Source organism: Tachyglossus aculeatus, chromosome 16 (assembly GCF_015852505.1).
Source record: "Tachyglossus aculeatus isolate mTacAcu1 chromosome 16, mTacAcu1.pri, whole genome shotgun sequence".
Taxonomy (NCBI): Eukaryota; Metazoa; Chordata; class Mammalia; order Monotremata; family Tachyglossidae; genus Tachyglossus; species Tachyglossus aculeatus.
The window spans coordinates 37346837-37374424 of NC_052081.1; the positions used below are offsets into that span (position 1 = coordinate 37346837).

Consider the following 27588-nt stretch of genomic DNA (forward strand, 5'->3'; position numbering starts at 1 on the left):
TGATGATGATGATGGTGATGAGAAAATAAACTTTTTTTCTCTTCCGCTCTTTACGCTCCCTAATCCTTTGGTACACTCTCCTCCCCCCCCCCCGTTCAGGACAATGGTCGGTCCCAGAGGCCCCGATTGGTTGCACGGGGCGGTGGGAAGGATCCATTTCCCTCGTCTCCCCCCGCCTTCTGGCGCTCAATGGGCCGGCCCGGGGGGGGGGGAGCGAAGGGACCGGTTTGATCCGGTCTGCGGCGCAGGCGCAGTGCGGATAAACAGGAAGCGGTGGTTGAGGCGAGCGGGAGAGGACGCTTTTCCGCGCTTTCTCCCGGCCTCGCAGGTGAAACGAGGGAGCGGGCGAGGCCTCCCCGTCCAACGGGTTCCGAGCCCCGGCTGAGGCGGTGACGGACAAAGGGCCGCACGCCGCCGCGGCCGCCGCCTCATCCGGGCATTTGGGCGCCCGTGAGGAGAAAGGGGGGGGGGGGCGGTGCGCGCGCAGACGCGCGGCTCCATCCGGGTCTCGGGGTCGGGCGGGAGGAAGGCGCGAAGCTGTGGCGGCGGCCGTGGCGGTGGCGGCGGCGGCTGAGGGGAGGATGGTGCAGAAGGAGAGCCAGGCCGTGCTGGAGGAGCGGGAGGGAGAGCTCGGCCCCGACCCCAACGCGGGAGTCAACGCCGCCAACGCCGCCGCCAACGCGGCCGCCGCCGTCGCCGTGGCGGGCGGAGCGCCTCAGGAGGCGGCCGCGGCCCCGGACCCCAACGACGACGACCAGGCCGCAGGAGCGGACGCAGCCAACGCCGCCGCCGCCGCCGCCGCCGCCGTCGTCCCGGCGACGGCCCCCGGCGACGCCCGGAGGTTCCTCTGCGGAGTGGTGGAAGGTGAGGACCGACGCCCCTTTATTTCCACATATTGATTCCATTTTATTTTAGTGTGTTTTGTCGTCCCCACCCCCCTTCCAGACTGTGAGCCCGCTGTTGGGTAGGGGCCGCCTCTAGATGTTGCCGACATTCATTCATTCATTCGTAGTTATTGAGCGCTTACTGTGTGCAGAGCGCTGGACTACGTGTACTGCATTCATTCATTCTGAGCGCTTACTGTGTGCAAAGCCCTGGACTACGTGTACTACATTCATTCATTCAATCGTATTTATTGAGCGCTTAGTGTGTGCAGAGCCCTGGACTACGTGTACTGCATTCATTCATTCATTCAATCAATCAATCGTATTTTTGAGCGCTTACTGTGTGCAGAGCGCTGGACTACGTGTACTACATTCATTCATTCAGTCGTATTGAGCGCTTACTGTGTGCAGAGCCCTGGACTACGTGTACTACATTCATTCATTCAATCATTCAATCGTATTTATTGAGCGCTTACTGTGTGCAGAGCGCTGGACTACGTGTACTGCATTCATTCATTCAATCGTATTTATTGAGCGCTTACTGTGTGCAGAGTTCTGGACTGTGTGTACTACATTCATTTATTCAATCGTATTTATTGAGCGCTTACTGTGTGCAGAGCCCTGGACTACGTGTACTGCATTCATTCATTCAATCGTATTTATTGAGCGCTTACTGTGTGCAGAGCCTGGACTACGTGTACTACATTCATTCAATCGTATTTATTGAGCGCTTAGTGTGTGCAGAGCCCTGGACTACGTGTACTACATTCATTCATTCAATCAATCAATCGTATTTATTGAGCGTTTACTGTGTGCAGAGCGCTGGACTACGTGTACTGCATTCATTCATTCAATCGTATTTATTGAGCGCTTACTGTGCAGAGTTCTGGACTATGTGTACTACATTCATTCATTCATTCAATCGTATTTATTGAGCGCTTACTGTGTGCAAAGCCCTGGACTACGTGTACTACATTCATTCATTCAATCGCATTTATTGAGCGCTTACTGTGTGCAGAGCCCTGGACTACGTGTACTACATTCATTCATTCAATCGTATTGAGCGCTTACTGTGTGCAGAGCCCTGTAGTACGTGTACTACATTCATTCATTCATTCAGTCGTATTTATTGAGCGCTTACTGTGTGTAGAGCGCTGGACTACGTGTACTGCATTCATTCATTCAATCGTATTTACTGAGCACTTACTGTGTGCAGAGCCCTGGACTATGTGTACTGCATTCATTCATTCATTCGTATTGAGCGCTTACTGTGTGCAGAGCCTGGACTACGTGTACTACATTCATTCATTCATTCAATCATATTTATTGAGCGCTTACTGTGTGCAGAGCGCTGGACTACGTGTACTGCATTCATTCATTCATTCAATCGTATTGAGCGCTTACTGTGTGGACTACGTGTACTACATTCATTCATTCATTCATTCAATCGTATTTACTGAGCGCTTACTGTGTGCAGAGCCCTGGACTACGTGTACTACATTCATTCATTCATTCATTCAATCGTATTTATTGAGTGCCTACTCTGTGCAGAGCACTGTTGTACTAGGCACTTGGGAAGTTCAAGTTGGCAATATAGAGAGAGGGTCCCTACCCAACAGAGGGCTCACAGTCTAGAAGGGTTCTCCCCCTCGCCCCCCTCTCCATCCCCCCAATCTTACCTCCTTCCCTTCCCCACAGCACCTGTATATATGTATATATGTTTGTACATATTTATTACTCTTTTTATTTTACTTGTATATATCTATTCTATTTATTTTATTTTGTTAGTATGTTTGGTTTTGTTCTCTGTCTCCCTATTTTAGACTGGGAGCCCGCTGTTGGGTAGGGACTGTCTCTATATGTTGCCAATTTGTACTTCCCAAGCGCCTAGTACAGTGCTCTGCACATAGCGTGCAATAAATACGATTGATTGATTGGTTGATTGATTCCAGACTGTGAGCCCAAAGTTGGGTAGGGGCCGCCTCTGAATGTTGCCGACATTCATTCATTCATTCAATCGTATTTATTGAGCGCTTACTGTGTGCAGAGTCCTGGACTGCGTGTATTATATTCATTCATTCATTCAATCGTATTTATTGAGCGCTAACTGTGCAGAGCCCTGGACTACGTGAACTGCATTCATTCATTCAACCGTATTTATTGAGCGCTTACTGTGTGCAGAGCCCTGGACTACGTGTACTGCATTCATTCATTCATTCAGTCGTATTTATTGAGCGCTTACTGTGTGCAGAGCCCTGGACTACGTGTACTGCATTCATTCATTCATTCAGTCGTATTTATTGAGCGCTTACTGTGTGCAGAGCGCTGGACTACGTCTACTGCATTCATTCATTCATTCAATCGTATTTACTGAGCGCTTACTGTGTGCGGAGCCCTGGACTACGTGTACTACATTCATTCATTCAATCGTATTGAGCGCTTACTGTGTGCAGAGCCCTGGACTACGTGTACTACATTCATTCATTCATTCAGTCATATTTATTGAGCGCTTACTGTGTGCAGAGCGCTGGACTACGTGTACTGCATTCATTCATTCATTCAATCGTATTGAGCGCTTACTGTGTGGACTACGTGTACTACATTCATTTATTCATTCATTCGATCGTACTTACTGAGCGCTTACTGTGTGCAGAGCCCTGGACTACGTGTACTACATTCATTCATTCATTCAATCGTATTTATTGAGTGCCTACTCTGTGCAGAGCACTGTACTAGGCACTTGGGAAGTTCAAGTTGGCAATATAGAGAGAGGGTCCCTACCCAACAGAGGGCTCACAGTCTAGAAGCGTTCTCCCCCTCGCCCCCCTCTCCATCCCCCCCATCTTACCTCCTTCCCTTCCCCACAGCACCTGTATATATGTATATATGTTTGTACATATTTATTACTCTATTTCTTTTACTTGTACATATCTATTCTATTTATTTTATTTTGTTAGTATGTTTAGTTTTGTTCTCTGTCTCCCCCTTTTAGACTGGGAGCCCGCTGTTGGGTAGGGACTGTCTCTATATGTTGCCAATTTGTACTTCCCAAGCGCCTAGTACAGTGCTCTGCACATAGTAAGCGCTCAATAAATACGATTGATTGATGGATTCCAGACTGTGAGCCCAAAGTTGGTTAGGGGCCGCCTCTAGATGTTGCCGACTTTCATTCATTCATTCAATCGTATTTACTGAGCGCTTACAGTGTGCAGAGCCCTGGACTACGTGTACTACATTCATTCATTCATTCAGTCGTATTTATTGAGCGCTTACTGTGTGCAGAGCACTGGACTACGTGTACTTCATTCATTCATTCAATCGTATTTACTGAGCGCTTACTGTGTGCAGAGCCCTGGACTACGTGTACTACATTCATTCAATCGTATTTATTGAGCGCTTACTGTGTGCAGAGCACTGGACTACGTGCACTACATTCATTCATTCATTCAGTTGTATTTACTGAGCGCTTACTGTGTGCAGAGCACTGGACTACGTGTACTACATTCATTCATTTATTCATTCAATCGTATTTATTGAGCGCTTACTGTGTGCAGAGCCCTGGACTACGTGCACTACATTCATTCATTCAATCGTATTTATTGAGCGCTTACTGTGTGCAGAGCCCTGGACTACGTGTACTACATTCATTCATTCATTCAGTCGTATTTATTGAGCGCTTACTGTGTGCAGAGCCTTGGACTACGTGTACTGCATTCATTCATTCATTCAGTCGTATTTATTGAGTGCTTACTGTGTGCAGAGCCCTGGACTACGTGTACTACATTCATTCATTCATTCATTCAGTTGTATTTATTGAGTGCTTACTGTGTGCAGAGCCCTGGACTACGTGTACTACATTCATTCATTCATTCATTCAATCGTATTTACTGAGCGCTTACTGTGTGCAGAGCGCTGGACTAGGTGTACTACATTCATTCACTTCCCTGGGCCTCAGTTCCCTCATCTGTAAAATGGGGATGAAGACTGTGAGCCCCACTGTGGGACAACCTGATCACCTTGGAACCTCCCCAGCACTTAGAACAGTGCTTTGCACATAGTAAGCGTGTAATAAATGCTATAATTATTATTATTATTATTCTCTGGGCCTCAGTTCCCTCATCTGTAAAATGGGGATGAAGACTGGGAGCCCCACGTGGGACAGCCTGATTACCTGAAGCAGCGTGGCTCAGGTGCAAGAGCACAGGCTTTGGAGTCAGAGGTCATGGGTTCAAATCCTGGCTCTGCCAATTGTCAGTTGTGTGACTTTGGGCAAGTCACTTCACTTTGGGCCCACTGTTGGGTAGGGGCTGTCTCTATATGTTGCCAACTTGTACTTCCCAAGCGCTTAGTACAGTGCTCTGCACACAGTAAGCGCTCAATAAATACGATTGATTGATTGATTCTCTGGGCCTCAGTGACCTCATCTGTCAAATGGGGGTTAAAACTGTGAACCCACCGTGGGACAACCTGATCACCTTGTAACCTCCCCAGTGCTTAGAACAGTGCTTTGCACATAGTAAGCACTTAATAAATGGTATTATTATTATTACCACCACAGCGCTTAGAACAGTGCTTTGCACATAGTAGGCGCTTAACAAATACGAACATTATTATTATTATTATTATTATTATAAGTCAGTGACATATAGAGACGGTCCCTCCCCAACAACGGGCTCACAGTCTAGAAGGGGGCGACAGACAACAAAACAAAACGTGGACAGCGGTCAAGTTGTCAGAACATATAATTAAAGCTAAATGCTCATCATTAACAAAATAAATAGAATAGGAAATATGTACAAGTAAAATAGAGTAATAAATCTGTGCAAACATGTATACAGGTGCTGTGGGGAGGGGGAAGGAGGCCAGAGGGTCCACGGCGGTCTACAGTCATCCATTCGGGCGTATTTATTGAGCGCTTACTGTGTGCAGAGCACTGAAAGTAGAGAAGCAGCATGGCCTAGTGGAAAGGCCAGAGGGTCCACGGCAGTCTACAGTCATCCATTCGGTCGTATTTATTGAGCGCTTACTGTGTGCAGAGCACTGTACTAAGCGCTTGGGAAGTACAAGTTGTCAACATAAAGAGACAGTCCCTACCCAACAGTGGACTCACAGTCTAAAAGGGGGTGACAGAGAACAAAACCAAACATACTAACAAAATAAAATACATAGAATAGATATGTACAAGTAAAATAGAGTAATAAATATGTACAAACATATATACATATATACAGGTATATATAACTTCTCTGTGCATCAGGTACCTCATCTGTAAAATGGGAATTAAGACTGTGAGCCCCACCTGGGGCAACCGGAATTCCTTGTATATGCCCCAGCGCTTAGAACAGTGTTTGGCACATAGTAAGCACTTAACAAGTACCATCATTGTTATTATTATTGTTACAGTACAGCAGTAAGTGTTCAGTAAGTAGGACTGATTGATTGGATATCTGTAGCTCACTCTTCCAGGCCTCCGGGCTGCTTCATCGTCCACCCCTCCCTCATCCCATTCATCCCTCATACGACTCGTTTTGGAGGGACTCGAGAAGGGGAAACACAAAAGGTAACGAGTAGGCTCGTGTGTGTTTGAGGCCTGTGCAGAATCCTATTTGGTCAGGGGCGTCAGGTAAAAGGGGCCAAAAATTACCTAGGGAACTAGAGCTGAGCTCTCCTGCTAATAAATCTTTTGGTAAGGTCAGAGGGTTGCAGATGCTGTTCCCTGAGTAGGAAAAATAAGATCGAGTTACAATAAACCTATAATCCCAACCAGGGCTAAGCTTTGCCTCTTGCACACTGTATGAATAACTCGTGAAGTTGTGATCCTGCCTATCTTCTTACTTTGTCTGCCTTGGAGACTTATTGGGTAGTCAGGAGCATTTCTACAAGTCTGAACTTGTGAACACAGTGCTTTTGCGTGTGTTTGTTTCTGGGCATCGGGCACCATCCAACTAATTGTGAGGAAAGCCAAATAAGTGCAAAGCCTTGCCTCTGTGGGAAACATGAACATAAATGGCCAACTCTTGGGAGCTTCTGCAGGGCTTTTCTGCCGAGCCTCTGTGAAAGTGAATGCCTGAATGTGAAATATGGGGGCGGCTTCCACTTAACAGCGGCTTTTAGAGTGGAAATCGTTTGACTGTGAAGGCTCCACTAGTTAAAGCTTCAGATTGATAAAGCACAATTGCGGAGGAGAGCTGAATGATTTGCAGATGCAGTGGGGAGTGAAACGGGCTATTTATCAAAGTCAGCAACTGCCTTGCTCGCAGAATGTTTTGTTTGGAGTCTGCAAAACTAAAGACTGAATTTGGCTACAGCCAAGTGTTTCTGAAAAGTTGTATGACCACATTGTGACTTATCAGCTGGTTTATTTGTTGGCACTTAACTAGACAGATGCAGCCAGCTAGGTTCCAGAAGGAGGATTTGCATGCCTTTCCGTGTTCTAGAGAAGGTTAAATGTGTGGTGCTGGAAATGGTATCTCTGAAAACTGAAGCTTTAAATTAGCCTTGTGAGTGACTATCCAGGTGGCATCGGTGGATTCTACTCCTCTATCATGGTTATCCTCCACAACATAAGGAAGAGATGTATCCAACTTGGGTGTCAGTATAGAGAAGCAGTGTGGCTTTCAGGAAAGTCCTTGGGCTTGGGTGTCAGAGGACCTGGGTTCTAATTCTGGCTCTGCCACTTGTCTGCTGTGTGACCTTGGGCAAGTCACTTAACTTGTGTGCCTTAGTTCCCTCCTCTGTGCCATGGGGATTCAATCAGTCAATCAATCAATCAATCGTATTTATTGAGCGCTTACTGTGTGCAGAGCACTGTACTAAGTGCTTGGGAAGTACAAGTTGGCAACATATAGAGACAGTCCCTACCCAACAGTGGGCTCACAGTCTAAGGGGGAGACAGAGAACAAAACCAAACATACTAACAAAATAAAATAAATAGAATAGATATGTACAAGTAAAATAAATTAATAAATAGAGTAATAAATATGTACAAACATATATACATATATGCAGGTGCTGTGGGGAAGGGAAGGAGGTAAGATGGGGGGATGGAGAGGGGGACGAGGGGGAGAGGGGGACGAGGGGGAGAGGAAGGAAGGATTCAGTACCTGTTCTCTCTCTCCTCCTTAGACTGTGAACCCCATGTGGGATCTGATTATCTTACATCTACCCCAGCACTTAGTAGAGTGCTTGGCACACAGTAAGTGCTTGACAGATACCATAATTATTGTTATTACTAGATTAAATAGGGCCACGGGGAGGTGGTGTGACCAGGTGGAAAGAGTTTGGTCCTGGGAGTCAGAAGACCATGGTTCTAACGCCAGCCCTCCCACCTACCTGCCGTGTGACCGTAGGCAAGTCCATTAACTTCCCTGTGCCTCAGTTTCATCATCTAGAACAGGAATGTAATATCTGTTCTCCCTCCTCCTTAGACTCTGTACCCCTTGTGGGACAGGAACTGTGTCTGACCTGATTATCATGTATCTTCCTCAGTGCTTATTATAGCACTTGGTACATAGTAAGTGCTTAACAAATGCCACAATTATTAGACAAGACCTAGCAATGGGGCACTGGTCATCTTTGTCCTATTGCAGTTCGAACCAGCAACCCAAAGTTGTGAATTCTAGCCTGGAGTTGCAGTTCTCTTTCCTGCCCCCGCAGAAGCGCTTGCTCGGGGACACGCACGGCTAGTACCACACCCAGGCATGCATTCTCCATGAAACCCACGTAACGGGGACCGTGCCTTACCCGCCACTGCCAAAGATTTGCTCCCAACCAGTTCTAATGACGTTTGCATCATCTTGGTCCAGATGGACGTACGTTGTCAGAAGAACATTTCCCCAATTCCCTAACGGTTCTATCCAAAAACGCCAAGTGGAAACGTTCTTGAAGAACTGAATCCTGCTTTTTTATTTTTTCCTCAGTTGTCGTCATGCTTGCAATTCAGATGGCTTTAGAAATGATGCCTTGTGTGATGATCTGAAAGGGGATATGAACAGCAGCACACTGCATGTACTTCTAATAGTCCCATTCTTTTCTCATTCCTGACGGGTTTAACTTAAGGACAGAGCTTCAGCCAGTTTCAAGCAAGATAGTCTAGTGGAAAGCAAATGGGCTTGGGAGTCAGAAAACCTGGGTTCTAATCCCAGCCCTACCTCTTGTCTGCTCTGTGATCTGGAGCAAGTTAGTCGGTGATGTTTACTAAGCTCTTATTGTGTACAGAGCCGTGTACTAAGTTTTTGGGAGAGTACAGTACAACAGAGTTGGTAGACACGTTCCCTGTCCACAGCAAGCTTACAGACCAGAGTGGGGGCTAGACTTTACTATATAAATAATGAGTAATTTATAACTTTTCTCTGAGCCTCAGTTGCCCTCATCTGTAAAATGGGGATTAAATCCTCTTCCTCCTTCCAATTTAGAGTGGGAGCCCCATGTAGGCCAGGGACTTTGTCCAACCTATGTATCTTGTATTTACCCCAGTGCTTAATACAGTGCCTGGCACGTACTAAAAACTTAACAACTTTCATAAAAAAGTGCAGTGCTGGGTTTTGCTACTTCCCAGTGCTAGTCAATAAAAACAATGGTGTGGGTTCTTTTAAAATTAGAGCTTTTTGAGATTAGAGCCTATCAATTCAAATGTCTTTAATTTTGCTTTCTTTTATATTTCTCAGAATAGTAGATATTCAAAAACACAGTTACCTTTTCTAAGGTCTTGCAGATCAGATAAGATTTTCCTTTTTGAACTCATGAAAAATTTTTTTGAAAGTGTGCAGTATGAAGGGGTTGTGCATTCCATTTGACTCTTATTATTGGTCATGAGGTTTCTTTTAGTCAGGGTCATTCATTCAATTCAGTCTTATTTATTGAGCACTTACTGGTGTGCAGAGCACTGTCCTAAGCGCTTCGGGAGTACAAATGGGCAACAAATAGAGATGGTCGCTACCCAATAACGGGCTCACAGTCTAGAAGGAGACTTTGCTGGTGCTGAGTGATCATTTTGTTCAGAAATGAGTCGAAATTTTGGTATTCCTTGGTAGCATCTCTCTTGTGGATCCCTTAAGCTTTCTCATTTGGAGAGGCTAATTTATGGAGCTGGTTAGCACATCATTGTGAATAGAGTGTTTTTTCATACCAATGTCCAAGGGCCTTTCCTAGTGAAACATATTTCACATATTTGAATTTTAAAAAAATTAGCTTTTCATCTTCAAAGTCGCTCTTTACTAAGTATCTTCATGGTGCCCCTGAGAGATAGCTATTATCTCTTTTTACAGATGAGGAAACAGACAAGTGGAAGAAAAGTTAGACAGGAGGAAAGGTCCCTGTGGCAGAGCTAGGATTAACGCCAAGGGGAGCTCCAGGTCTGATCTGAAACCTCTAGTTTTTGCTTTAATGACAAAGGCTTAGGTCACCTATCTGCTCGTTATTTTCCGGCAGTATGCCCTACTATTGCTTGCGTCCTTCCTTGTGGGAGCTGATCTTGGGCAGGGCATGTTCTTGAATTTTCTATCTTTAAATGACTGCCATGGAATGGAGACTGCCTAAGAATTTCCTGTCTGGGCCTGCTTCCCACTACTGAATGGGTGTGTGTGTGTGTCTTTTAGAGTCTGTTGGTGTAGCTGCTGCAAGCATTTTCTTGTCCCAGGAGTATTTCAAAAATGTTTAAATGAAAGCCAAGCAGAAACAATCATATAAAGCCCAGGATAAGCCTGTTTTTAAAATTTTCTCTCCTTTGTAGTTTTTCACCTCGTGTTCCCCCAAAGCAGCAGCTTAAATGACCGGCCAAGAACTGCAATTGAGTATAAAATATAGCTCTTGTAATAAAGTACTTTTTGGTGTGATTATTTTTATAAGTGAACAAGAAAAAGAGCCTTCTGGCTATTAACTTAAAGAAACAAATGCACCCTCCAAAAATCTTCCATAAGGATAATATTAATTTGTTAAAATGTGCTGTGGTGGCCCTTTAACTTTTTGACCCCTGTATTGAAGTTTTTTGGGCAGTGCTGCAACCAATTCTAAATATAGTATCTTCTTGGCAGAAGGGGAAAAGTTGGTTGTGTAATTATTTTGATGTCTGAAAAGTAACTTCAGTTTTCCTTTCTTTGTAGGGTTTTATGGAAGACCTTGGGTTATGGAACAGAGAAAAGAACTCTTTAGAAGGTAAATCCAAGAAAACTGAGATACACAATTCCATAATTAAGTGTCAATCCACCCTTTGAGATAATGTTTACTTAATCTCTCTTTAATTCTAAAAGCTCCCTAAATTGTTGTTCAGCACATGTCTGTCCACTCCTCAAAAACCACCAAATTACCTATTTTCCTCCCCATCAAAAAGAAACTCCTTTCTATTGGCTTTCAGTGCCCTCTGCCAGCTCTCTCTCTTGCCTGTGGTCTCTCTCATCTGCTTCTCCCCAGCGCAATAGCTTGTGCTTTTCTCTCCTCCCATGCTCACCTAACTTTCTAACTTCTTCCCTCTTGACTCTTCTACCTCTGACACCTCATTGGCACCATTTTTCCCCTGCCCCCGCGCTGGCTGCTGCACTTTTTAAATAGTCTAGGTTATTGCTCTCCCTGTTTTCAAAACCCACCCAAATCCCACCTTATCCAGGAAGGTTTCCCTGATTAATCTCCAACATCCCCTCCCATGTTTTGCCAACTCGACAGCCAACTGTAACATCTCTGTTTTTCTGTTTTCCGTGACACTTTTGAATGTATGTATATTCACATCCTTCATCCTCACATTCTTGCTACTGCTTTTTCCTGCTCCCACTCTTTATAAATATTGCTGCTTCTGTTAGGTCATTTATTTTTATTACACGGCTTAGGACTAACATGATGGAAGGCTTAGGGAATCTTGGTCTCACAACACAAATCAATTTTAGGTATGACATCAGCCAAAAGCTGGTGTATGTAGGCTGGGCTTAGGAAGAAACAGTTGTGCGTCAGTCAAGGTAAAGGGCTACTCTGCCTCGCAGTCTGTGCCCCAGACTTACCAAATGGTACTGTCCAGACTTGGTAGGGTTTTTAATCTTACAGTTTTTAAGTATGTTTTAAATAACAGTAAGTTTAAGGGGTGTAAAGTAGTCCACTATTGGGGGGGCATAATAATAGAGGAATTTGTACTGAACTACCAACCTGATCATTCCCATTGAATTCATGATTTTTATAACATGGCTTTCCTATAGCACAAGATTCTTCAAGTTTACAACCCCTGCTTTATAGGAGAATTCCCTGTAGTTTGTTTGCCCACCACCCCCATTAGCCTGTAAGCTCCTTTAGGACTCTGATGAACTCTCCCATTTGTGTAATACATCCCGTGACACACAGTAGGTAATCAAATACCACTGGTTGAAAAAATTGTTTTTTTTTCCCCTCTTCCCTTAAAGGCTTCAGAAATGGGAGTTAAATACATATTTGTATGCTCCAAAGGATGACTACAAGCACAGAATGTTCTGGCGAGAGATGTATTCAGTGGAGGAAGCTGGTAATTTCCTTTTTTTCTCTTTAGTCAGGTTCTGAGTATAGTATGTGTAAAGCCACCAGGTACGTGATTAAAGAAAACTTACTAATAGTTCTGTATTTAGTTTAACAAACGTTTTGGAGACAACCCTTTTTAATTGATGATCCCAAGTGGAGAGCAGGGTGCTATGTGGGCCCTTTTTTTTTTTTTTTTAAAGGGGTTGCAAAGATTGTGTGCATTCCCTTTTAACCTTTACAGTCATTAGTACACATTCAGCCAACTGGAACCTTTGTATAGTACAATCCAGTTTGTCAGAAAAATAGCTTATCATTTTCGTCTTTGGTGTGGTCTTTATTATGAAGTCACAATTTTTTTTTTTATCCTTTCCAAAAGCCGAGTTGTCATGGGCCTGCCACTAAATTTCTTTTTGTGCCAGTAGAAGTTTTGCTAAAACCATTGAGTGGGGGCAGGACTGACTCTGATGGAATCTCTGTCGTAAGTGGCGGGCAAGTCTTGATCCAGTCATACACACCCTTCCACGCCCTTTTACCCTTTTACCTTCTACCTCTTTTACTGGAAGAGGTGGCTCAGACCAGGCAGTTGGCTCAGGACACCTCTCTTCTTCATTCATCTTCTCGCTTTGGGGTGCAACTGCCTTCTGCATCCTCGTTTTGCCAAAATGTCTTGAGCTGGTTGTGGGTAGATTTCAGCAGTAAATGGTTGCCTCTGTTTGAAATTGATCAAAAGATGAAGGGAATTATTTGTGTGGTGGAAGAGCATCATCTAGTGACTATTTACAAACCGATTATAGAGTAAATCTGAAACTAATGTTATTTGAGTATTCTTCCTTGAACCTAAACATTGTTTCTCCTTTTGCATTATTTTCAGAAAGTTAAAAGGGAGAGAAAGTCAGCATTATCTTGGCTGCAGGTTGCTAAACGGAATCACTTTTTATTGCCATAGTGTTTCATGTTAAAGGAACTGGGTTTTCTTTAAAGTTCAGCCATTCTGGAAATTTGGGTTTTGTCTTTTTTAGAGCAACTTATGACTCTTATCTCAGCTGCACAAGAATATGAGATAGAGTTCATCTATGCCATCTCTCCTGGTCTGGATATCACCTTTTCAAACCCAAAAGAAGTGTCCACTTTGAAACGCAAGCTGGACCAGGTAGGTTTTTTTTTTGTCTTCAGGCTGAGTGGTGGTATTTATTTCCTCTTTCAAAAGTTACCGTGGAGCATTGGAGGGGGAAAAAAAATTCCCCACCCCTCCATATTATCTTTGATTGATATTCCTGCAATATAAGGATTTATGGCTTGGACAAGTGAGAATTGTGTTGAATTGGAGGTTGAGGAGAAATTCTACCAAACATACTATAGCAAGATAGAGGCCAGCATTTTAGGGCAGCAGGGGAGTTAATTCCTCACCAAGCATCAGCTATTGCCCTGGTAGTCTGTCAAGCATGAAAATAAGAGGGCTCCTACGGTGCGAAAGATAAGTAGACAATTCCCCTAAGAGGGTACAGTTTTTAAAAGGCAAGAAACAGGCGCCATTGTTACGGTTACGGTACCAGAGAGCTCAGACTCTGGGACTGATGCTAAGAGGCTGCTGCCCTTGGGCTAAGGGGGTAAAGAGGGTTGAGGGCTTGGGAGAGCAGAACAACAGTAATTGCGCTTCTTGAACTGTCCCTTTCCTGAGTCAAGCCAAGGAGTCGATCAATTCATCAGCAGTATTTGAGCACACACTGGGTGCAGAATAATGTACTAAGCGCTTGGGAGAGTACAGTACAATAATGTTGGTAGACATGTTCAGTGCCCACAAGGAGCTCCCAGTTTAGAGGGGGAGACAGACATTAATATAGATTATCAGTATGTAACATAAGTGCTGTGGGGTTCAGGGTGGGGTGAATATCAAATGCCTAAAGGGTACAGATCCACGTGCGTAAGCAATGCAGAAGGAGAGGGAGAAGGAGGGAAGGTCTTTTAGAAGAGATGTGATTTTAATAAGGCTTTGACAGTGAGGGGAGGGGTGGTCTGTCATATACAGAGCAGGAGGGAGTTCCAGATCAAAGGGAAGACACGGGCAGCGATGAGATAGCTGAGATCAGGGTACAGTAAGCAAGCCAGCATTAGAGGAGCGATGTGTGCAGAGTGATGAGGTGTAAGGTAAAAGTCATTGATTCTGGAGATGAGCACTAACCTGGGCTTGACTTGGGTCTTCTGGTTTAAGTTAGTATCCGCACAGGTAAACTGTGGGTAATTCAGGTTTCCAAAATTCATCGGTCGTGAGTGAAGTATTTGAAACCTTTTTTCCTAAAATATTCAGATAGTTCAGGCCAGAAGGCAGGTATTAAGCTGCAAGCACAACCTTGATGATTTCCTAGGTAATTTTATTAGGGCCTTGCACAAGCTTGGATCTTGTCTTTTTTGTATCTGTTGTCTGTTTCCAAGCATAGTAGATGCTCAACAAATTCTGGTAATGCAATTTTTGTTTTTGAGGAGTCTGTTGGGAGAGGCAGGCAGATTCCAAACAGATAATTAGTAAAAGAGAACACAGATTCAAATTATAAAAACACAAGTAGACAATTAAATGAACACCTAAGAGAAGCAGCATGGCCCATTGGAAAGAGCATGAGAGTCAGAGCACATGGGTTCTAATTCCGACTCTGCCAATTGCTGTGTGACCTTGGACGAGTCACTTAATGTGCTTTGGTTTCTTCAACTATAAAATGGGGATTAAATACCTGTTCTCCCTCCTTTTTAGACTGTGAGTCCCATGTAGGAGAGGGACTGTGTCTGGCCTAATTAACTCTAGCTTCCCCAGTGTTTGACATATAGAGGCGCTTCACAAATACCATAAAAACATAAACACTTTGGTGTTAAAAGTGACTGATGGAATGAATGAGCAGGAAAATGGGGATTAATCTAGTAATGCTTTTGGGAGGAGGTGGCTTTTTAGTTGGGCTTTGACAGTGTGACAGATTTAAGGTTGGGGAAGGTTGAGAGTTGGAATTCCATGCAGAAGGAAAGGCATGAGCTGTGGGAGAGTTGAGAGCCAAGTACAATTTAAAGGCTGACTTGGGAGAAACAGTGAGTACAGTGCTCTGCACCCAGGAAGTGCTCAAGAAATGCCATTGAATGGATAAGTGAATGAAACCTGGGGTGAAAAAGGAAACGAGAACAAGTAGGTATAAAGGAAACAGCTGTTGGAGAACCTCAAATCTGATGTAGGAGATTTTGTTTAATGTGGAGAAAAAAGCCTGACTGTAGAAGGGTTTTGAAGGAACAAATGATGCTGTGTATTTTTTTTGTGTGTAAATAAAATAAATGCTGCTAAGGAACTAAAGGGAGAGAGGCATCTTAAAGATGTAAATACTTGACATTCAGAGTTCAGAGTGGTTGAGAATTAACTGTACAGTCATCTTAATGAATTAGCAGTCCTAAACTTTAGATTTTTATAAAGTGAACTTCTGAGCCTGTCTGCTATCTTCTTTCCCATTCCAGGTTTCCCAGTTTGGTTGCCGGTCCTTTGCTCTGCTGTTTGATGATATTGATCACAATATGTGTGCAGCCGACAAAGAAGTTTTCAGTTCTTTTGCTCATGCCCAGGTTTCCATCACAAACGAAATCTATCAATATCTGGGAGAACCAGAAACCTTTCTCTTTTGCCCCACAGGTAATAACATATTGAACAGAGTGCATCTGGAGCTAGCTTGTGGCTTTCAAAAGTCCATTTTCTACCTTTAAAAACAGAATGGGGTGGGGCTGGGAATCATGCTTTTCTGAAACAGCGGCTAAATTTCTTGAAGCATCAGATAAAAGAAAAATTTGTATTCACTCCAAGTGGCAGTTGAACAAGCTAGGGCAATCAGAACATGCAGGGTACTTATGAGTACAAAGTTTGAATTCTTTGAGTGCTAGAGGTGGAAAGAAGTATGCAATTAAATAGAAAAAGGAAATGAAGCTGATCATAGTTTCCTCACTTCTTTCTTTTATTACTGCCTGAGTCAGTCTGTGTTTTCCTCTTCACACTCCCTTCTTGATATAAACTGTGCTCAAACACTCTCTATTCCCCTTTCCTCAACCTGCTTCCCAAAAAAGTAATCTTTTTCTTTTCTTTCAAATCTCCTCCTCCTCCTCCTCTTCACTCAATCTTGAAGCCCAAATTTTCTCCTTTTGCCAGAGGTTAAGAATAGAAGGGACTTGTTACAAAATGCCAACGCCTTTTTATAGTAGGCAAGTTACGTACACTACTTCCTCCTCTGTGCCTATTTTAATAGCACTTTCAGGCAGTAGTGGAATTAGGGCTCCTGAAACTACTCTCCCCTCCTGAGTTAAGTTTTATTGTTTTGTTTTTAATAAACTCCTTTCAAGGCCGGGAACTTGACTGCCGCAACAATCGTAAAGCAGCGTGACTACTTAGAGTGGAGAAAGCTATGCCCAGTATGCTTTAGAGAGTATTCCTGAGTTAGTTCCCTGCTGGTATTCATTCTTTCTGCTCCACGTCTTTAAAAGGCAAGAGGTGGCGTGTTCCAAGCAAAGACCAGCTGCTTGGAAGCCATGATTTTGACGTTTTGCCAGTGGTCTCACATCCAGTTCTCTGTGAGTCAGTTGGATGGCATGGCGTTGTGTAACTGTTCCTAGAGTAAAGAAGAGTGTTAATCCTTAAGTGAGTCATTCACTAGACTTTGCTCTAGATCAGACCTGCACTGCAGGCCTTGAGTCTTTGGACCCGGGTTGCTGGGAGATGGGGACACAAAGCTGAAACGGTCTTGATCACCCCATGGGATTCTGTGGTCCTTCTGGTGTAGAAATTTCAGGCTGGGGTAGGGGAGGGCAGGTATGATGCTGCATAAGGGGCCCTATTGTGCAGGTGTGAGTTTTGACAAACATCACTTATTTCAGTGGGTTTCTGGAACTACCATGTGCTGGAACTTGCTGTGCAAGTGCAGCAAACACCAACCAGAAGAGAGAACCCTGGAACACTTCTGGTCCACCTTGGATACTGTGGGCCAGGTCTTTAATTTCTAGGTTGTGCAGGCCTCATAAAAATGGTCCCTCCGTCTGGCAGAAACCATATTTGCCCTTTGAGGATTTGAATGTATTTTGGTAAATGTTTGGGCATTGCTTTTTATACTTGGTATTTTCCTCCCATTCAGAGTATTGTGGAACTTTCTGTTACCCAAATGTTGCTCAGTCACCTTATTTACGGACCGTGGGTGAAAAGCTGCTACCTGGCATTGAGGTGTTGTGGACAGGTAGGTCTTACGAGCTCTTTCGAGATTTATAACTGGATTTGAATGGAAAAAAATGACTTTCTGAGAGTTATTGTCGCCAATTATGGAAGACTTAATAATTTACCTAAAGTCATTTGCATGAAGTCTGTCTTGTTTCTGATTCCAGGTCCTAAAGTTGTATCTAAAGACATTCCGGTAGAGTCCATTGAAGAGGTTTCTAAGATTATCAAGAGGGCGCCAGTAATTTGGGACAACATTCATGCTAATGATTATGACCAGAAGAGACTATTTCTTGGGCCCTACAAAGGCCGATCAACAGAGCTTATCCCTCGGTTGAAAGGAGTCCTCACTAATCCGAATTGTGAATTTGAAGCCAACTATGTGGCTATTCACACCCTTGCCACTTGGTACAAATCAAATATGAATGGAGTTAGAAAAGATGTGGTCATGAGTAAGTAGACTGAAATGACGGTTTAATTATTGGGGGAAGGGAGCTGGACTCCTGAGTCCTTTTATAAGTGGAAATAATTCAGATAAGTAGAATTGTCCAATTGACATTCTGAAGTGATGTGACTTTTTCTGATCCTTTTCCTCACCAAACTCTTTTGTCTGCTGATGTCTGCAGTCTGCGTTTCAATCCTTTGTTTCCAGGCTAGTTGTTGCCTGTTCCCCAAAAGTAGGTTCCATGTCCAGTCATAACACCTTGGGATGCTCTTTGGATCAGCCTAGTGTTAAGAGTATCTTTTCCAGGTGAGGTAGTAGGCTGAATCTATCTCCAGCCCTGTTGTTCTTTCTAATGTGAAGAGAGTGTTTGCTCAAGGGGAGGTTGTGAGATCTGAGCCAACTGCAGCCTTTAAATTAGCTTTGCAAAACAATCTTCAAACTTTCTCACTTGACTCCCTTGAGAGGTAAGGGATGGAAGTATTGACTCTGTTGCTGTTAATGATCTGTTTCCTGCGATAAGCAGCCCCCCCATTCCCAAACAGACCTACCTACTTCTGCTGTTTGGTATAGCAGTTGTCTTCCTGATGGTATCTTCCACTCACAACCAGAATTAAGTGCTCCAGGCATGTGGGTTGCTTTAAATCTGTTCAGTTAGCCTGGCAGTGTCAAGAGGTTTGCAGTTGGCCTTCTACTTAATGTAGAGGTCTTAGGAAACTGTTCAAAGTGGAGTAGTGCGTAAGTCAGAGGGACTTCAAGTATTACTGACGCTGGCCTCACATCCTGCTCCCACATGCATTGAGCATATGGGAAGCCCTCAAATGGAGAAGATAGGTGAATGGCAATTGTCTGTTCTCCCTCAAACCCAGACAGTACTGAGGGGTAGAGTGAACCATTGCCAACTTGAAATTCCCAAGCGCTTAGTACAGTGCTCTGCACACAGTAAGCGCTCAATAAATACGATTGAATGAATGGATGAATTGCCGTAACATCCCAGACGTGAAGGCACAAAGAAACTCGAAACGCCAAGAAAGCAAAGCGAGTACAGTGAAGCAGAAAGGGGAACAGGCATCTTTTAAAGTCTTGCTAAGACACCAGAAAGGTGAAGGAAATGGCCACCTTGAGGGTACCAGGATACAGTGTGTTCTCTTTGCGAGCACATATGCTAAAATTGGAAAGATGCAGAGTAGATTAACATGACCTTTGTGCCAGGAAGAGAAGTATATTTGTGGAACACTCCATATTGTGAAGTCCTACTAAAATCACGTCTCCAAGAGCTAGCCCTCATTTCTCCTAGTCACCCTTCCTTCTGCCTCACATATGCACTTGGATGTGTTCCTCTTAAGCACTCACTAGTCACCTAAGCCCCAAGGCATTTGTGTACAAATCCTTTATACTCTCCCATTTCCCAAGCCTGCACTTTATTCGAATTCTCTGTTTCACTCTCCTAGACTGGTAAGCTTCTTGTAGGCGGGGATCGTATCTACCAGCTACTCTCCCAAGAGCTTACTCTAGTCTCTGCACACAGTAAGCACTCAATAAATACCAGTGATTGAGTCTTGGTGGGTCTCATCTAATGAGCGCATACTTCACACAGTACAGTAAGTGAGAACACAACTTGTGGAGTGATGTATGTTAAACAGTATATTTAAAATGTTTTAAAATAAGTGATGGAAGGGTGGGTGGATTCCTAGGTAAGCTTCAGTGGCAGATGTTGCCATTGGTTTAGGGGCTGAGGATTGATCTCAACTGAGCAGAGGTTCATTCTTCAGATTATTTTTTTCAGGAGTTCACTTCCTTCTCATGTTTTTGTTTTCTTGCAGCTGACAGTGAAGACAGTACGGTATCTATCCAGATAAAATTAGAGAATGAAGGCAGTGACGAAGACATTGAAACTGACGTTTTATATAGTCCTCAGATGGCTCTGAAGTTGGCTTTGACAGAGTGGCTGCAGGAGTTTGGTGTCCCTCACCAGTATAGCAGTGAGTTTTTGAGCATTTTTGGGGGGTGATAGGAGGTGGAAAGGAACCGTTTTCATTTCACTGACAAATTGCTCACTGATGAAAACTAAAGTAGCATTTTTAAGCAGTTGTTTAGGCCACAAAACAATACAGTGGTGAACTTTAGAGAAGTAAGCTAAGTTGGCCCAGATAAGAAATTGGAGAGGACTGCCAGTACATACTGGGAGAACCACAAAGTCAAATTGCCCCGCCTAGTAAATGAGTCTCCAAAATGCATAAATCTAATAGTTGGGATATGATGTTACTTATTACAGTATTGAGACCTTGGGTTATGATACTGAAAGATTGAGACCATTTTAAAGAACTACTTTCATCTTTAAAAACGTTCCTTAAAACTGGCGCTGAAATTTCTGACCACCCACAGTGCCCTGGATAAGGTTCCTGTTACTTGACGGTGCCACTGGATTTAAATCCAAATCTCTAGGTAGCTGGCTAGGAGAGAGTGGTGAATGTGGTTATGTTCTCTTATATCTCTATAATCAGTTGCTGTGCTCACCACAACTACCAGTGGAAGAGAATATGCTGCTGCAAGCTTGCCCTTCCTGAGTTAACAGGAAGTTGCTGACTTTCAGTCACTTCATTTGGGTCTTGATCACTTATCATCCATACGTGTCTCATGTATCTCTTTTTAGGTAGGCAAGTGGCTCACAGTGGAGCTAAAACCAGTATAGTTGATGGGGCCCCTCTGGTGGCAGCTCCTTCTTTAAACGCAACAACTGTGGTTACAACAGTTTACCAGGAGCCCATCATGAGCCAGGGAACAGTCCTCAACAGCGACTCCCCAGCCCTGGTCAAAGAGGACGAAAAGAAGCAGCCAGAAGAGGAACCCATGGACACCGTGGTGGAGAAACAAGAGGAGGCTGACAAAAACGAGAATCAGATACTCACAGAAGTCGTTGAAGCTAAGATGGCCGAAGAGTTGAAACCAATGGACACCGATAAAGAGAGCATCGTTGACTCCAAGTCCCCAGAAATGTCCATGCAGGAAGACTGCATTAGCGACGTGGCTCCCATGCAGACAGACGAGCAGATAAACAAGGAGCAGTTTGTGCCAGGGCCAAATGAGAAGCCTCTTTTCACGGCGGAGCCGGTGACTCTGGAGGATTTGCAGCTGCTGGCTGATCTGTTCTACCTTCCCTACGAGCACGGGCCCAAAGGGGCCCAGATGCTAAGGGAGTTCCAGTGGCTTCGAGCAAACAGCAGCGTCGTCAGTGTCAATTGCAAAGGAAAAGACTCGGAAAAGGTGAGCCTGCTTGCCTTGCCTTAAATTCAAATAGAGCTCTTCCCTAGATTACTTGTAATTACAGAAGAGTTGTCCGTTGTTTTTTATTAAAAAAAAGGGCTAAATAAGCAGCACTGAACCCTTAAATTCCTATACTTGATGTGAGAAGGGAGCATTTTGGGTTTCTTGTCTTCAGCCTGCAGGGTAGCGTGGTCTAATGGAAAGAGCATGATGTAGGCTTCAAGAGACCTGGATTGTAGACCCACCTCTGTCCCTGGCCAGCTGAGTGACCCATTCTTTGCCTCAGTTTCCTCTGCTATAAAATGGAGCTAGTACCTCCTTCCCTTACCTCAAAGGGACGTGACAAGAATAAACTGAAATAATTGATGTGAAAGGACTGGGTCGGGGGGTGGGGGGGCGGGAGGGAGAGGAATAAAAATGCTCCCAAATTTGAGAAATTCATGTTAAGGGCGGGGGTAAGTTGAAGGCTGGAAAAGAGCGATGTTTTGAAACTGACCTGGGCCTAGGGATGCCTTGCGGTTTAAGTCCGGAAATGTCTTTAAACCTTCACCTGTGGCTTAGGAGTCAACGAGATTTCCCCATTTGTTTGAATGTTCTTAAATGTTTCTTGATCCTCAACTAGATTGAAGAGTGGAGATCCAGAGCAGCCAAGTTTGAGGAGATGTGCAGCTTGGTGATGGGGATGTTCACTCGTCTCTCCAACTGTGCCAACAGGACAATCCTTTATGACATGTACTCCTATGTTTGGGATATCAAGAGCATAATGTCTATGGTGAAGTCTTTTGTACAATGGTTAGGTAGGTGCACCAGCAGTGATTTCTACCCTCATGCGTTGTGTTCTTTTTAAAAAAATAACTGGTTAGCTCACGGGGAGAAGGGAAAAAAAAATCAACACTGACAACGATCCGTCCAATTCCTTCAAAAATCTTTGCCTCTGATTTCCCTGAAAGACATGCTATTTCAGGCTGCTGTCACAAGCGGTAATGGTCAATCACTATAAGTGGAGCTTTTTTTTTTTCTTTCTCCCTTTGGGCTAATTCAGCATAGAATCCTTATGTATTGAAAGCACTGACTTTTAACTTGCTCCGGCTGAATGCACCTTGGACGGGATCCTATACCTTTTAACAACCCTTTATTTGGAAATGAGACACTATGAAACTTGACTTTTTAGATCAGCTCTCTGCTTCTTACTGTGTTTTGATAATGCTGTTCAGAATAATTCCCAAAGTGATTTGTTAAAGGGGCGGGCCCATAAGAATTCAATCTCCCAGCCCTGTGCACTTGTTTGCTTAGCAAAAGGCTGTTTTAGTGCAAGGTGGTTTAAGGAATCTTTTTCTCCATGCAGTGGCTGATAAATGGCCCTGAGACTCCTATGCCATCTTTTGGGGAAGATTTTATCTTTTTGACCTCTTCCAATCTGGCAGAAAGTACCATCATGGCCTAGGTTATTCCAGTAACCTTGTTGTATTTCCGAGTTTTATTTAAGCTCTGGCGAACCTTGTGACTTGCTTGTGGTCCACAGCAGGCAGCAAAGCTGACTAATTCATGTCATCGTTTCATAGTTGTTGCAAAAATCACAGTGGGTTGAGAAGGCTTGGTTTTGAGAGCAGTCTCTGCATAATTGCACCAACACACATATGACATTCTCACTTTCTTTTAGCCCTTAAATTAAAGTATCTTTTTACCCCTTAAATTAAGATGGATCAATTTTAGCTCTTTAGGAGCAGTGGAATAAATTATTTCATATGCCAAAGCACGTCCCAAATCTAATGGAGCATGGCAGTTTAAGAAGGGAACTGGGACAGTAAGGCAAATAAATCCCTGAGTAGTAGAACTCTCAACATTTTTGTGAGTGCCTATGCCCAATAGGTAGCACCTTAGATTTGTGTCTTCTATAAGGGACCTACACAGGTTGACGAGTGCCAGGCCAATTTGCCATTCAAGTGTACTGCCAAGAGGAGAAAATTAGATCTCCCTTGGGATTTTAGAGATTTTTAGGGATTAAAGTCCGACATCTGGACCTCTGGTCATGGCCTGTTGTAAACATTTTCTCCCTTAAAGCACTTCTGACCACTTTAACTCAAGAGCGATTTAAAAAGCTTGATCTCTTGCGACCTGAATGACAGCAGTATTGCTTTTATGTTTCCTTATTTGTTAGCCATTCAGGTAGTTGCAGTTCCTTCTGACATGAAGAGCTGTGTTGCATATTATGAAGAGATCTATTGTCCCGCTCCAGAGGACAAAATATCTCAGGAGATTTTAATAATGTATGGAGCCTGCTTGTCGGTGACTCATACACCACAGTGAGGGGTAATTCTCATAGACTCTTAAGAATTCTAGTATTTTGAAATTCTCAGTGGAAAGCAACTTGATGTGTTGACTTCCACTGTACATTGGAGCATGGTGATGTCAGTGGCCTTTTCACACTGAAGTCCCTCTTCTTTCCCCTTTTCTCCAGTCCAGTTGGCATTCAGTCCCTTTAAATAATGTGGCTCTACAGTACTATTGATTACTAATGACCTCTATTTATCTTCTTCCCCATTGTGTACAGATGGGAGAATCCTCAGCACAAGTTTCTACTGCCATTGGATGGACAGCAGCAGATGTCCACAGCGCGTCATGATTAATTAGTTTAAATTGAAAGGTTTTCGTCTGGTAGCTCAGATTAGATTAAAGTGCGCTAGGCATGAACTGAAGTCACATTGGCGCAGCGACTGAGGCATTAACAATGTTTTTATTTACACAGCTCTTCAACTATGCCGCCTTTTACTGTGATAGTTGGAAGTGCTAGTTACGTTGTGGTCTCAAAGTGAGGGTGGGTGTAAGCAAAATCTCCGAAGTTATTGGCGGGCCTGAAAACTGAGAGGGATAGCTGATGGGCTGGAGAAAATTCTGAGTTAAGGAATGGGGGCAGGTTTTGTTTTGAAGCCTGAACTCTGACCCTTTTCCCTATTAATGCAAAGTATTTAAGAAAACCATGACCAAAAAGAAACTCTACAGCCCCAAGCCCATACAATCCATTTTGGGGTTTCAGTATGCCAGAGACTCGGTTTGCTTTGGGACTGTCTGACTAGCACGTTACATTTAAACTGATGAGATTGTTAACTTGAACAGGAAGTAGAGTGCTGTCTTCAATTGGAAAAGAACCTTTGCGCTGCTTATCTTGTCAGAAAGCTAGGCAATCAACCAGTCATAGTCCAATCTCTGAAAAACTTGCCTGCCTTTTCCCTTAAAATTTTTCCGAGGGCTTAACTAGCTGCAGAGCCAATTCAGAGGCCTGTGGAGCAGATGTAATGCAGAGTCTGACTCCCAAAAGCTAGCTATCAGGCCTTTGCGAGTTCAGTATATGTGTGTGGCACAGTTTAATTTTCTGCCCTGAAGAATCGGCAGAATGTATCAGGATGCCACTGTCTCACCATCTGACTCTTTTCCCCTAAAAAAACTTAATTTGGACAATCTGGAAGCCCAGTTTGAATAAGATATCGGTGACTTCCAGATTCTGCCAATCTCTGGCACACTAACCGGCCACATCTGAAATTTATTTTAACCAAAGATGAAGGCCACCTTCCCCCCTCCACCCTCCTGGGCATTAGCCTCAGCTGTTTTAATAAATCAAAACCTTCCTCTTTCGGCTGCTGAATTTAGTTTTCTGACAAGATTTAACCCCCTTTTCTCCCTTTTTCCCCCTCCCCACAATGATCTGAAATGTGACTTCAGACAGGTCCAACTCCTTCATAGGGCTGTGATAATGGACTTTATGTACCCACCCATCTGCTGAAATCTGAGAAGGCAGTTGATGGTTGTGAGTACTTCTCACAACTTCTGGAGAGGTTAGGTGGTAGTTATACCTAGGGAATCTCTAAACCTGTCCCTGACAAATCTTAACACTTTGTGTTCTTCTCAGGGTACTTGGAAAGAGCAGAATCTGGCATCTGAAAGATGCTTTTTCTCATTTTTTCTGCTACCGTAATAATACCTTGTGGGGGAATGGGCACCAAAATCTGCAGTTCGCAATTCTTATTAAAAAATAAGAAGTGTTATCACAGCTCTGCTACTCTTTCTCCCCACCCCCAACCCCCCTGGATTATCACTGTTAGAAAGGTTTTTTTCCACAAAGTGTCTGTCAGTTTGTTGGACGTTTGAGTCCCTCCCCTCTCCCCTCCCCCTTCCCCCAGGAAATCCCCTTTCTCGTAACATTCTCCGCTTGGATCTGATCTCAACAGGGTGTCGTAGTCAATCTTCAGCACAGTTCTTAATTGGAGACCAAGAACCCTGGGCCTTTAGAGGTGGTCTAGCAGGAGAGTTCCAGGTATCAATATGAATTCACAACTGAATTGACATTTTCTTTGTTTTATGAGAAACCTTTTGTTGCGCATCAGGTGGCTGGAAGGATTGGTCTGCCGAAGGCTTTCTGGTCCAAAATCCAATTTAGTTCTAGAGCTGGGTTTTAAATCAAATTTTCCTCCCTCTTCGCAGTAATTTCCCAAGGAGATGCTGGCAATTCCCACGCGCCCGCGAAGCGCAGCGGCTTTAGTTGTACATTTCACATTGTTTCTTTGCAGGTCGCACCGCATTTTAATCTGCGCCCGCAATGCACAATGCGCGCATGCTTGTCTGCCGATGGAAATTCCATGAGCAAAAGAGATGTCTAGGCAAACCAATTTGGGGGGGCCGGGGAGGATTAGTCTTCTCCCCTTTCCATTCTTGAAAAGTTGCCACGTGTTGACCTGGAATGCTTTGACCTGGAAAACAATATCTGAAGGAAAACAAATAGTTTATTCGGCTTGTGGATTTGTTCATGGATTTTTCAGGTGCTGTACTTTTCTCCCTCCAACAGGTGCTCTGCTGCGCACAGCAATTTGAAGCGCATTGCTTTTGGGATAAAAGTGTCTCCTCTGGACAGTTAACCCTCTTCAGACCAAACCTCTCCTCCTGACATTATCTTTTTCTGCCATCTGTTAGTACAGAGATGGTCTAGATGTGATTGGTAAAAAGTAGATTAAAATTGGGATAGATTTATCATAAACTTAAATCCATTACTATGCCACTGCAGTTTCGTATTTAACTCAGATTATTCAGCTAATTTCTGTTCAGAAAAAAAGCCAGCAAAGTGGTCTTTGCTTTAGTAAAGCATATCGAAACTCCTCTTCTTTAGGTCTGCCTGCAGTAGCCAGTTAATATTAATTTGGTAATCTGCAGTGCACACCCCTGAAATAAATTTGACACCTTCCAAGCACTGAGCTCGTTGTTCTTTTTTTCTTTTCACAGCGTTTGCTGCCAATCGATGGGGCAAATGATCTCTTTTTTCAACCCCCCCCACTGACTCCTACCTCCAAAGTTTATACTATCAGGCCGTACTTTCCTAAAGATGAGGTAACTATCTCCTGAAAATCATGTCTGCTTGGTGCCCTGGTTTATGCACTGGTTTTTCCTTTTGACATTTCAACTGGGAAGCTTCTCAGCCCGTAGCAGATCTTTGAAATGATCCTCTCTCGTCTTCTAGAGGAAGGGTTTTGAAGGGTCATGGTGTACAGAGATAGGAACTGTAGTGACTTTGTTGGGATTGAGCGTCAGATGGAAGGCAAGGCCGCTAATTCCTGGAGCAGAGGATCCAATCCATGTGTAATCTCTGAAGGGCCAGTTTCCTCTTTCATACATATTAATGGCCTTTTAATTTTTGATTTGGTTGGAAAAAGCAGTTTAAAATGGAAAAGTATCGGCATTGTTCTGTTGGGAGGCACTGTAATAGATAATCGAAAAAATGCAAAATTAGGCGGGATAACTTCAGGTAGAATCACCTTCCTACTTAAGACAAAAGCAGATTTAAAATTTTGGGGGGTGCCTTATTTTGAAGTGATGAGCATTAAACTTCGCAGGGAAATGGAGAGGCACTAGTTATTTAAGAAATGTCTTCAGTTTTTGGTGCCCCTACTTATTTCTAAGCAGTTAACCCACAAGGTGAATGAATCGTTTACAGGTATCTTATCAAAGCCGAAATTGTCCATTGGCTTAACTAGTAGCACTTTCCGTTGTGGGATTCTCGTTTGATTGGATTTCTGAGATGCGAGCCCCAATCTGCCTTAAGCCCGATACAGTCCAAGTGGAGTAGCGTGACCCAAGTGGAAACAGCAGGGCCCTGGGAGTCAGAGGACCTGGATTCTGATCCCAGCCCTGCCAATTGCTTGCTGTGGGACCTTGGGCAAGTCACTTAACTTCTCTGTGCCTCAGTTCTGGACTCCCTCCGTACACTGTGAGCCCCATGTGGGAGAGGGACTGTGTCCAACCTAATTAACTTGTACACACCTCAGTGCTTA

General features: G+C 43.8%; 1 protein-coding gene and 1 non-coding gene across 3 annotated transcripts in view; both read left to right on the plus strand.

The window, feature by feature from the left end:
- The first annotated feature begins 250 nt into the window (after positions 1-250).
- Positions 251-27588, plus strand: part of OGA (O-GlcNAcase) — a 33522-nt gene continuing 6184 nt past the window's right edge. Inside the window, exons 1-12 of one of the 2 annotated variants that reach the window (XM_038758528.1) lie at positions 251-864; positions 10985-11036; positions 12263-12360; positions 13373-13503; positions 15837-16008; positions 17492-17590; positions 17736-18020; positions 19834-19992; positions 20664-21274; positions 21897-22071; positions 25498-25583; positions 26543-26647. In XM_038758528.1, coding sequence (XP_038614456.1) covers positions 582-864; positions 10985-11036; positions 12263-12360; positions 13373-13503; positions 15837-16008; positions 17492-17590; positions 17736-18020; positions 19834-19992; positions 20664-21274; positions 21897-22071; positions 25498-25583; positions 26543-26647 — 2256 coding nt within the window. In that variant the 5' untranslated portion in view covers positions 251-581. The remainder of the gene's footprint in view (positions 865-10984; positions 11037-12262; positions 12361-13372; positions 13504-15836; positions 16009-17491; positions 17591-17735; positions 18021-19833; positions 19993-20663; positions 21275-21896; positions 22072-25497; positions 25584-26542; positions 26648-27588) is intronic. The other variant, XM_038758529.1, reaches the window with a different exon arrangement.
- Positions 19152-19258, plus strand: LOC119938873. Its single transcript, XR_005454569.1, has one exon. It is a non-coding gene; the product is annotated as a U6 spliceosomal RNA (small nuclear RNA).